The sequence below is a fragment of the Nerophis ophidion genome, linkage group LG19, assembly GCF_033978795.1.
Source record: "Nerophis ophidion isolate RoL-2023_Sa linkage group LG19, RoL_Noph_v1.0, whole genome shotgun sequence".
In the NCBI taxonomy this organism is placed as follows: Eukaryota; Metazoa; Chordata; class Actinopteri; order Syngnathiformes; family Syngnathidae; genus Nerophis; species Nerophis ophidion.
The window spans coordinates 4,414,849-4,427,598 of record NC_084629.1 but is presented as its reverse complement, the minus strand read 5'-3'; the positions used below and the strand labels follow the sequence as shown (position 1 = coordinate 4,427,598).

The 12,750-nt window shown below is 36.9% G+C and overlaps 1 protein-coding gene across 8 annotated transcripts in view; it reads right to left on the bottom strand.

Moving 5' to 3' along the window:
* The window catches only part of LOC133537889 (plakophilin-4-like), a 280,220-nt gene that overhangs the window by 70,324 nt on the left and 197,146 nt on the right, over positions 1 to 12,750 (bottom strand). For all 8 annotated transcript variants that reach the window (XM_061879014.1, XM_061879012.1, XM_061879018.1 and 5 more), the window contains one exon: positions 4,986 to 5,156. In XM_061879014.1, the coding sequence (XP_061734998.1) occupies positions 4,986 to 5,156 (171 nt within the window). The remainder of the gene's footprint in view (positions 1 to 4,985; positions 5,157 to 12,750) is intronic.

Genomic DNA, 12,750 nt, shown 5'->3' with positions numbered 1-12,750 from the left:
AAATGTTTAATTTCCCCCAAAAATATGTCAAAGTGGAATTTTTGATGTGAATTAATTGGAGCCTAAATAAGTTAATGGATGGATGGATGGATGGAATATAAATATATGCAATAAAAATTAATATGAATAACATTATTATTTCTTAAGCACTGACAGCTTTAAAGAATAAATCTGTTACGCCTGTTCGGCATTGAGGTGCCGGGTTCGATTCCCTCGAGGATGCCTCGAAATTGAACACAGCAAAGGTAAGGTTTAACTATTTATTTGAATAACAAAAGGTGCTGGAGAACAAAAATACTGGAGATAAGAAAAGGCAAACAAAAGACGCTAGCATGAAAGCTAGGATAAACAAATAGTAAACTAAACTGGCACATAGGCACACAAAGGGGAAAACAAAACAGTTAGCATGAGAGCTAAGAATGAATAAAATTGCGCAGCATGAGAGCTCGCGAGAATAATACAGAAATTGCATGTAAGCAAAAGCACAAAGCAGATGTATCGTTGTGTATGAAGAAATTAGAGTCCAAGGCAGAAGAATGAAAAGAGGAAGGCTTATAAAGGGAAGGTGATTATTTGTAGCAGGTGTGCGGGACCGTGAGTAGCAGGTGAACTAATGAGTGACCATGGTGACGGAACAAACAGGAAATAAGAGGTAGAAAGACGGAGTGATACAACAATGGACACAATAAACAATAATATGAGAAGATCCGAGTACGGATCTTAACAAAATCTGCCTTCATGGCAGCTTTGTTTTTTAAATTAGAGTCAACATTGCAACTTTTTCTTGTTAAATTTCCCCCTGTTCAATCTTTTATTCTACTTTCTGTATGTTAAAGAGTATTTTTAAAAATGTGCCGTGGGCCGTTTAATAAATGAGCTGCCTCGGGCCACGCTGAAATGTTCTCCTTCGCGCTGCTTCTAAACCCGTCTTAAACCCAAAAGCGATGTTTTGGAAAAAAAGACTGTTATGTATCGGGCAATCACTTACTGGAATCCACTTCCACAATATCTGCTGTCAATCACCAGCAGAGTGGGTTTTAAGAATAGACTGAGAGGTGAAGTATTATTCTAGATTGGACCTATTTTATTGATTATGGGACAAGCAGTAGAAAATGTGTATATATATATATATATATATATATATATATATAAAAATAATGAGTAAATAATTTATTGAATTATAAATAATCAATAATTCACAAATATGGACATACAATAATATACAAATTATATGAAAATTATATATAATATTACAAAAATAAGATATGTTTTTATAAACAAACAAACAAACAAGCAATTGATACTGATTTATAAAAAAATATATAAATAAAATGCTGCTTGGGAAGGGGCTTGATTATTTAAAAAAAAAAGGTGGTAGTCAAATACTAAGGTTTTCTAAGTCCAGTGTTTACAGAAAACATATTGACTAAAGGATTTGAAGTATGCTCTTACAATTAAAAAAGGTGATTAGACATTATATTTTACAAAAAAAAATAAGGGAAACTAAAGGGATTTTATGACCATAAGTCTCAGGGGACACAAAACTAAGAATGTACTATTTATAGTATTTGTATATTTGCCTCCAGAATCTAAGGAAGTGGTGATAATGAGAGGAAAAAGCCAATAAAGGAACATAATGAGGTCGCCGAGCAGTTCCTCTGTAACCTTTATAAAGAAAAACATACAGTAGGTCAGGGGCCGGCAACCTGCTTCAGCGCCACCCGAGTGGCTCCCTGGAGCTTTTTCAAAAATGTATGAAAATAGGAAAAAAATATATTTTGTCATAATATTGTTTCTGGAGGAAAAACATGACACAAAACTTTCTTAATTGTTGGAAAAGCCCACAGTTTAATATATTTTTGTCCATGCTTCACTGATGAGCGTACTAGGCATTTTTGTCCTACTAAATTCAGCGGTCCGTGAACGCACCATAGTTGGGTGGCATGTGACGCAGCAATTTGTTTACATCGGGGGTGCCCATTACATCATTTCATTTTCATTCATTCATTTATTTCAGGCAATGACATTAAAAAAAGGACCAGATGAGTCGCCCGCTGGCCTGTTCTAAAAATAGCTCAAATAGCAGCACTTACCAGTGAGCTGCCTCTATTTTTTAAATGCCATTTATTTACTAGCAAGCTGGTCTCACTTTGCTCGACATTTTTAATTCTAAGAGAGACAAAACTCAGATAGAATTTGAAAATCCAAGAAAATATTTTTAAAGACTTGGTCTTCACTTGTTTAAATAAATTCCTTTATTTTTTTTACTTTGCTTCTTATAACTTTCAGAAAGACAATTTTAGAGAAAAAATACAACCTTTTAGATTTTTAAACGCATATACCTTTTTACCTTTTAAATTCCTTCCTCTTCTTTCCTGACAATTTAAATCAATGTTCAGGTAAAAAAAATGTTTTCATTGTAAAGAATAATAAATACATTTTAATTTATTTTTTCATTTTAGCTTCTGTTTTTTCGACGAAGAATATTTGTGAAATATTTTTTCAAACTTATAATGATTAAAATAAAAAAATAAAATGATTCTGGCAAATCTAGAAAATCTTTAAAATTAAATTTAAATCTTATTTCAAAGTCTTTTGAATTTCTTTTAAAATTTTTGCTCTGGAAAATCTAGAAAAAAAATTATGATTTGTGTTTGTTAGAAACATAGCTTGGTCCAATTTGTTATATATCCTAACAAATTGCAGATTGGATTTTAACCTATTTAAAATATGTCATCAAAATTCTAAAATTAATCTTAAACAGGAAAAATTACTAATGATGTTCCATAAATTATTTTTTAAATTTTTTCAAAAAGATTCGAATTAGCTAGTTTTTCTCTTCATTTTTTTCGGTTGAATTTTGAATTTTAAAGAGTCGAAATTGAAGACAAACTATGTTTTAAAATTAAATTTTCTTTTTTTTCCCCGTATTTTTTCCTCTTTTAAACTGTTCAATTAAGAGTTTTTTTTCATCATTTATTCCCTACGAAAAACCTTCCGTAAAAGGAAAAAAAATGTACAACGGAATGACAGACAGAAATACCCTTTTTTTTAAAAAATATATATAGATTTATTTATTAAAGGTAAATTGAGCAAATTGGCTATTTCTGGCAATTTATTTAAGTGTGAATCAAACTGGTAGCCCTTCGCATTAATCAGTACCCAAGAAGTAGCTCTTGCTTTCAAAAAGGTTGGTGACCCCTGATGTAGACAATACATCATAAAATAAATTAATATAAAGTAAAAGGTAATGTACAGTATGTAAGCATGATTGTCCAGTTTTGCCTGAAAAGGAGTGGGAAGAAGATAACTTGACAGATCGATCCCGAGCTTCGGGTGGACTTGTGAGAGTGTGTCACTCCATCGCGAGGCATAAAAAAAAAAGTGGACCAAAAATTACTGATCATCAATTTTCACGACCACGTCACTTTTGTTACTTGGTTGACATTCAAGGCACTCGAGGATCTTGAAAAAAAAAAAAAAAGGGGCCGTCAGGAAGACGAAAATAACTTTTTTTTTTGGGCAAAACTCTTTCCCCACCAGCTTATCAAAAGTGTAAACAGTTCCTGTTTTCACAATAAAAGTGCTGCGCCATCCTGCCTGCACTCACAAAATAAAAGTCTCAAACTATCGCATGCAAGCTGGCAGCTGAGGAGTTAACTCCAAAGTGTCTTATAAACGCTATAAAAGCTGGACAAATAAAAAACTAAAAATAACCACTTTCGTGTGGTGTTTAAAAGAGGGGGACTTTTTTTTCCCTCCACAGTGTAGATTCGAAGTTGTGAGCTCATATATATATATATATATATATATATATATATACAAATATATATATACACATATACATATATATACATATATACACACACACATATATATTTTTTATATATATATATATATGTATATACATACATATATATACACACACACACACACACACACACACACACACATAAATATACATATATATATACATATATGTATATAAACACACACATATATATACATATATACACACACACATATATATTTTTATATATATATATATATATATATATATATATGTATATACATACATATATATACACACATATATATACACACACACACACACATAAATATACATATATATACATATATGTATATAAACACACACATTTATATATATACATGTATATATACATACATATATATACATATACATACATAAGTATATATACACACATATATACATATATATAACACACATATATATTATATATATGTATATATACATACACATATATATATACACACATAAATATACACATTTTTATACATATATATATATTTATATATATATATATACATACACATATATATATTATATATCTATATATACACATATATATATACACATATATGTATATATACATACATATATATATACACATATATACACACATAAATATACATATATATATATACACATACATATATACACACATATATATACACACATATAAATATACACATATATACATATACATATATATACACACATATATAAATATTATATATATATATATATACACATACATATATACACACACATGTCTACACACACATATATATATATATAGATATATGTATATATACATACATATATAAACACACATGTATACACACATAAATATACATATATATATATACATATATATAAATACATATATATATATATATATATATATATATATATATATATATATATATATATATATATATATATATATATATATATATATATCCATCCATCCATCCATTTTCTACCGCTTATTCCCTTTCGGGGTCGCGGGGGTCGCCGGCGCCTATCTCAGCTACACATATATATATACATATATATAAAGGTGTACAACAAAGCAAAGCAGCGAACTATTTTGCATTGCATAGAATAGAGTGTACAGTAGTGTATGTTTGTATTATGAGCTATGAACTAAAGATCCAACCTGAAGCACTCCTGCAGATGGTCCCCTGGCGAGTGTGGCTGGGGCTGCAGTACAGCGGGCTCTGGAACATGCGGTCCTCAAAGATCGGTGCGATGTGACGCTCTGGGGAAACGTTGGACCTTAAACCCGGGCCCAGCTGGCCCTGCTGACTGGCGTAGGTGTTCTGCATCCCTGCAAACACAAGACGGTTTTCATCACTTTTAAGCAATTTAATCACGGAGGTTTGAGTGGACTCAATGCTGACAACGACATGTTTGTGGACGACCTCGCTGCAATCCAAGCCACGCCCCCATCGTGATGAAACACCATGTTCACTGCCAAAAGTCAGTGTTCAAAAACAAGGGAAAAAAATGTACAAAAATGAGGGGTATTTTACTCAAACTAAGCAAAATGATCTGCCAATAGAAAAGGAAAAGTTGGCTCGTCAAGACTTTCCAAAACAAGTGAAATTAGCTAAACTCAATGAAGCCAAAAAATACCTTAAAATAAGTATATTCTCACTAATAACAACTGTACTTTTTTTGTTCCATTGAAAATAAAACAGCAAAGTCCATTTGGCTGCCATCTGTTTGAATTATGAGACACAACTGTGTCAAAGTCATGTTTTTTTTTTTTTTTTTTACATGCTTGAAATAAGAAAGTATTACTTTATAAAGTAGTTTTATACAAACCCTGTTTCCATATGAGTTGGGAAATTGTGTTAGATGTAAATATAAACAGAATACAATGATTTGAAAATCCTTTTCAACCCATTTTCAGTTGAATATGCTACAAGACAACATATTTGTTGTTTTTTTGCAATGCAAATAATCATTAACTTTAGAATTTGAAGTTGGGAAAGGTGGCAATAAATACTGATAAAGTTGAGGAATGCTCATCAAACACTTATTTGGAACATCCCACAGGTGTGCAGGCTAATTGGCAACAGGTGGCTGCCATGATTGGGTATAAAAACAGCTTCCCAAAAAAGGCTCAGTCTTTCACAAGAAAGGATGGGGCGAGGTACACCCCTTTGTCCACAACTGCGTGAGCAAATAGTCAAACAGTTTAAGAACAACCTTTCTCAAAGTACAATTGCAAGAAATTTAGGGATTTCAACATCTGCGGTCCATAATATCATCAAAAGGTTCAGAGAATCTGGAGAAATCGCTCCACTTAAGCAGTATGGCCGGAAACCAACATTGAATAACCATGACCTTCGATCCCTCACACGGCATTGTATCAAAAACCGACATCAATCTCTAAAGGATATCACCACATGGGCTCAGGAATTTAGGGATTTTACCATCACCGGTCCATAAAATCATCAAAAGGTTCAGAGAATCTGGAGAAATCACTGGACGTAAGCGATGACATTACGGACCTTTGATCCCTCAGGCGGTACTGCGTCAAAAACCGACATCAGTGTGTAAAGGATATCACCACATGGGCTCAGGAACACTTCAGAAAACCACTGTCACTAAATACAGTTGGTCGCTACATCTGTAAGTGCAAGTCAAAGCTCTACTATGCAAAGCGAAAGCCATTTATCAACAACATCCAGAAACGCCGCCGGCTTCTCTAGATCCGAGATCATCTAAGATGGACTGATGCAAAGTGGAAAAGTGTTCCGTGGTCTGACGAGTCCAAATTTCAAATTGTTTTTGGAAATATTCGATATCGTGTCAGTGAACCATCCAGAAATTCTAAGTTAATTATTATTTGCAAAAAAAAAAAAAGTTTATGAGTTTGAACATCAAATATGTTGTCTTTGTAGCATATTCAACTGAATATGGGTTGAGAATGATTTTCAAATCATTGTATTCTGTTTATATTTAGAGACCGAGAGCGCGAGAGGGGCGACGACACCCGAAATCAAATCAAACCAAATCAAATCAAATCAACTTTATTTGTATAGCACATTTTAAATTTACCACAAGGGTAGCCAAAGTGCTGTACAACGGGCAGGTTAAAAACGAGAACCGAGCAAACACAATACAAAACAAACAAAACATGATAAAAAATAAAATAAATAAAACATAAAAACAGGTTCACAGCATGTATATTATGGACAGAAGCAAAAAGGCAAGCGGAAGAGCTAGCGGCAGACGGAGCAGCTGAACAGCAGTGTTTATTGAAAAATAAAGAAGTTTAAACGTGCTGCCACTATGTCCTTCCTTGACGGTCCTTGGAACCGGCACGACGGCTTGAGACGTCTGTCACAGCAATCTTTTGTGGTGCCCTTTTTTTTTGAAAAGTACCGAAAAATATCGAAATGCATTTTAGTACTAGTACCAAAATATTGGTATCGGGACAACAATAATCAAGAGAGGCATTAGAACCTGCATGGAGTCTAAAGAACAATAGAGTGACACCCTCAATCGACACGGACTATAAGCCTGGTTTATCCCTGGCAGCACATTGGCAGGAAATCACTTTTACTTTCCTCCTTTCTTTACACACCGGAGAGAGCAGCACGCTCCAACAAGAGAAAATTAAAAGTGGGGAAAAAAAGAGAGCAGGAAAAAGGAAGAGAGCTTACGAGGACCACCAGAGACTTGAATACTGTGTTTTTTTTTTGGCACAGAGGAGGAAGCACTCATATCTGCACTCTCCTAAAAGCTGCGATATTTAAACAACTTCGGAAAGGGACTAATCTTTGTGTCGTCTACTCACTGCGAGCCAGAGGAGTCTTTGCGGGAACTTTTTTCAAAGCATCTGCAAATTAGTCAGGGAGAAACAACACTGCTGTCTTGCTGGGGATGAATGGCCCCGCATTCCTGGTGTGTTATAGTCATTTCATTCTACTCCCTCAGCCCTCTCAAAGACTGGCTTTTTACAGATTGCTCTTGGCGGCGTGCTTGATGAAGGGCGGCGGCGTCCCGCTGTACGCCTGGTTCTGGCGAAACCCTCAAATTAATGCAGAAAAGTGCATTCCTTTCCGAACCAGCAAGAGCAACCTGGGTTATCGGCGCGGAAACAGACTCCTTGTTTGGATTGGGAAATAATTACATTAGAAGTCATCAGTTCGAGGGGCTGGATAGTTAGTTGATTACAGGGGAATGAGTTTATGCAAATAACCATTTTTTATAACTTAGGCTCCTTTTTAGACCAGTTGATCTGCCGCTTCTTTTCTTTCTCCTATGTCCCCCCCTCCCTTGTGGAGGGGGTCCGGTCCGATGACCATGGATGAAGTACTGACTGTCCAGAGTCGAGACCCAGGATGGACCGCTCGTCGGGACCCAGGATGGACCGCTCGCCTGTATCGGTTGGGGACATCTCCACGCTGCTGATCCGCTTGAGATGGTTTCCTGTGGACGGGACTCTCACTGCTGTCTTGGAGCCACTATGGATTGAACTTTCACAGTATCATGTTAGACCCGCTCGACATCCATTGCTTTCGGTCCCCTAGAGGGGGGGGTTGCCCACATCTGAGGTCCTCTCCAAGGTTTCTCATAGTCAGCATTGTCACTGGCGTCCCACTGAATGTGAATTCTCCCTGCCCACTGGGTGTGAGTTTTCCTTGCCCTTTTGTGGGTTCTTCCGAGGATGTTGTAGTCGTAATGATTTGTGCAGTCCTTTGAGACATTTGTGATTTGGGGCTATATAAATAAACATTGATTGATTGATTGACATTGATATGTCTACACTAAGCCGGATAACCCTTTAAAGGCATCCTGAAATGAGATGTTCTTATTTAAACGGGGATAGCAGGTCCATTCTATGTGTCATACTTGATCATTTCGCGATATTGCCATATTTTTGCTGAAAGGATTTAGTAGAGAACATCCACGATAAAGTTTGCAACTTTTGGTCGCTGATAAAAAAGCCTTGCCTGTACCGGAAGTAGCAGACGATGTGCGCGTGACGTCACGGGTTGTCGAGCTCCTCACATCTGAACATTTTTTACAATCATGGCCACCAGCAGCGAGAGCGATTCAAACCGAGAAAGCGACAATTTCCCCATTAATTTGAGCGAGGATGAAAGATTCGTGGAGGAGGTAAGTTAGAGTGAAGGACTAGGAAAAAAAAAAAAAGACAGGGCAGCGGGAGCGATTCAGATGTCATTAGACACATTTACTAGGATAATTCTGGAATATCTGCATACTGTGTTACTAGTGTTGTAGTGAGATTATACTGTTGTACCTGAAAGTCGGAGGGGTGTGGCCACGGGTGTAGTGACCCCCAGTGTCTCTGAGGGAAGCCATGCAGCTGCCTCTTTGACAGGTGCACGAGGAACGACGCAAGCTCCGCTCATGTCTATGGTAAGAGCCGACCTATTACCACAATTTTCTCACCAAAACCTGCCGGTTGACATGTGTTGGGGGACCATGTTTGCTTGACCGCTCAGTTCCATAGTAAAGCTTCACCTTCGGGAATGTAAACAAGGAAACACCGGCTGTGTTTGTGTTGCTAAAGGCGGCTGCAATACACCGCTTCCCACCTACATCTTTCTTCTTTGACGTCTCCATTATTAATTGAACAAATTGCAAAAGATTCAGGAACACAGATGTCCAGAATACTGTGTAATTATGTGATTAAAGCAGACTACTTATAGCTGGGATCAGGCTGGAAAAAAATGTCCGCTACAACCCGAGACATCACGCGCACGCGTCATCATACTGATGATACTTCGCGCGAAATTTAAAATTGTAATTTAGTAAACTAAAAAGGCTGTATTAGCATGTGTTGCAACGTTAATATTTCATCATTGATATATAAACTATTAGACTGCGCGGTCCGTAGTAGTGGGTTTCAGTAGGCCTTTAAAACCTTGCTCTTTGTTTTTAAAACTGTACACGGACAGGCACCTCATTATATCTCGGACTTCATCCAACCTTACAATCCTGCACGCGCTCTGAGGTCCGAGAGCCGGTTCCAGCTCGTGGTGCCCAAGACCAGACTTAAAACCAGGGGAGACAGGACCTTCTCTGTGGTCGGCCCTAAGCTCTGGAACACTCTGCCCCTCCATATTTGAACTGGTCCCACAGTGGAGTGTTTTAAGTCTCGTCTTAACACCCATTTTGTTATGATCCACTGCCCGGATCATATTATGATTTAGATCTTTGAGGCTTTTTGTGTTCGAATCCGCATCACCATGCGACCAGGTAGTTCTCCCAGGGATGCAGACGGGCTTCGGACACAGCGTGCAGGTAGCAAATGTTTTATTTATGCAATAAAACCGACTTTGACAAAACTAAAAGAGCTAGCATGGGAGCTAGAAAACAAATAACCTAGCAGGTAGTGAAGTGAAGTGAATTATATTTATATAGCGCTTTTTCTCTAGTGACTCAAAGCGCTTTACATAGTGAAACCCAATATCTAAGTTACATTTAAACCAGTGTGGGGTTGGCAATTAGAGCAGGTGGGTAAAGTGTCTTGCCCAAGGACACAACGGCAGTGACTAGGATGGCGGGAGCGGGGATCGAACCTGCAACCCTCAAGTTGCTGGCACGGCCGCTCTACCAACCGAGCTATACCGCCCCAGGTAGCGAGCAGCAAAACAGAAGTCGTCACTTGTTGTACGAAAACAAACTAAGAAGCAAGACTGACTGACTGGAGAAGGCAGGCTTAAAAAATGACAGTAATCACAAAACAGGTGCACGTCCGGAACAGGTGAAAATAATGAGTAACTATGGAAACCAACTGAGAGGTGCACAAACAGGAACCGAAGGAGTCCAAAACCAACAGAAAACACAAAAAGACTCAAAAATCTAAATCATAACACATTTTTATTCTCTGGCTTTTAACACTACGTGAGTTGTGTGCTCCTCTGTGTTTTAAAATGTTGATTTCTATTTACTATTTTAATTGGTTTCAGCCTTAAAATCGTTTTTAATCATATTTATTTCATATTGGTTTAATATGTATTTATTTATCATTATTTTTTTGTTTTTATTCAGTCATTGTTGGAGCTCAGGATAGTATTTGAATGTTGTTTTTAATACTGTTGTGCAGCACTTTGGAAACATTTTGTTGTTTAAGTGTGCTATATAAATAAAGTGGATTGGATTGGATTACCTGGACGTCCGGGGAAGACTATTGCATATTAGGTCGTTTTGCTTTGGCTGACGATGGGGGGAGGGGGTCTTAAACGACCATTGTGTGTGTGTGTGTGTGTGTGTGTGTGTGTGTGTGTGTGTGTGTGTGTGTGTGTGTGTGTGTGTGTGTGTGTGGACAAGGACGAGGTTAGGTGGGATTCAGCCTGGATAACCTTAGTGTAAACGGGGCTTAAATGCAACACTATGGAACAAAGTAGTGTCATTGTAAATAATTCATTACAATATGTTTTATGATGTTTACTACACACAATTGTTTAAGAAAAGAACCACTTGTGCAGAATTAGTAGGGGTGTAACGGTACACGAAAATTTCGGTTCTTCGTACCTCGGTTTAGAGGTCACGGTTCGGCTCATTTTCGGTACAGTAAGAAATCAACAAAATATAAATTTTTCGGGTTATTTATTTACCAAATTTGTAAACAATGGCTTCATCCCTTTAACATTGGGAACACTATAATAATTCTGCCCACGTTAATCCACGTTAAACTGCCTCAAGTTGTTGCTTTGATTAAATAAAACGAAAAAACCTTTCTTCTACGTATAAAAAAATGCAACATTAAACAGTTTCCATTGAAACTGTTTAATGTCAACTCATCATGCTTAGTTTATTACAGCATTTGTGAAGCCTGTAGTTGACTTTTATTATGTAAATGTTGTATTTTTATCAACATGTGATAGCAGGGACCCTGCTATTCAAAACTAGGCTGCTACATTACTAATGATTCATGTAACTATAACTGAAAAATAGTACAATTGCAATAGGAGAGACTATTCATCCCTAAACACAATGGAGTTCAATGAAATAACAGACAGACAGGGCTTTGCTGCCCCTAAAACACGCACACACACACACAAACACACACACACACAGAAAAATTAGCTAACGTTACGCTAAAAGCTGCAGTTTAAGTTTCTAGAAGGTCAACGGGCTCATAGTGACTTTTCTAATAGTTGTGACTGGGAAGTGTTTAGTATAATTTGGGTAGAGTCCGCTCCTCCCCTGCTAGACGAATATCTGCTCGACGCTAAAGCATGGCCTACATCGTTCTGAAGTCTGAATACGCACTGCTGATTGGCTTTATATGTAACCAATCAGATGGTTGTGTGGGCGGGACAATGAGGCAGAGACAGAGGCAGAAAGCAGAGCAGCTTGTGAAGACTTCTGCTTCCGAACTTCTTCGGTACGCCCGCGTGCCGAACTGAAACCCCCGTACCGAAACGTTTCGATACAAATACACGTACCGTTAAACCCCTAAGAATTAGCGTAACAAAAACGTGAATACAGGGGTGGGGATTGGGTATAGGTTGGGGGAATTGTGTACCCGAATAAGCAGCAGCGAGAGAGAGAGACTATTAGAGTGATCAGATGGGTAGATGACGACATTTTGAGATCGATACACTCAGTCCTATATTAAAAGTAAAAAAAATTAAATTAAATTAAATACAAGATCATTTCCGATAATTTAACTGACAGTTCCTCCTGTCAGTTATTAATGATGGAAATAAACATTATAATCTGAAATAAATCACACAATTTGGAGTGATGCAATAATAGTATTGTGTTATGGAGTGACGGTACAAATAGACCAGGGGGTGTCAAACTGGTTTTCATTGAGGGCCACATGGCAGTTATGGTTTCCCCCAGGGGGCCGCATTTAACAATGAGTAATGTATGAATGTATATTATATATGTAAATATATATTATTATACAATTATGATATATA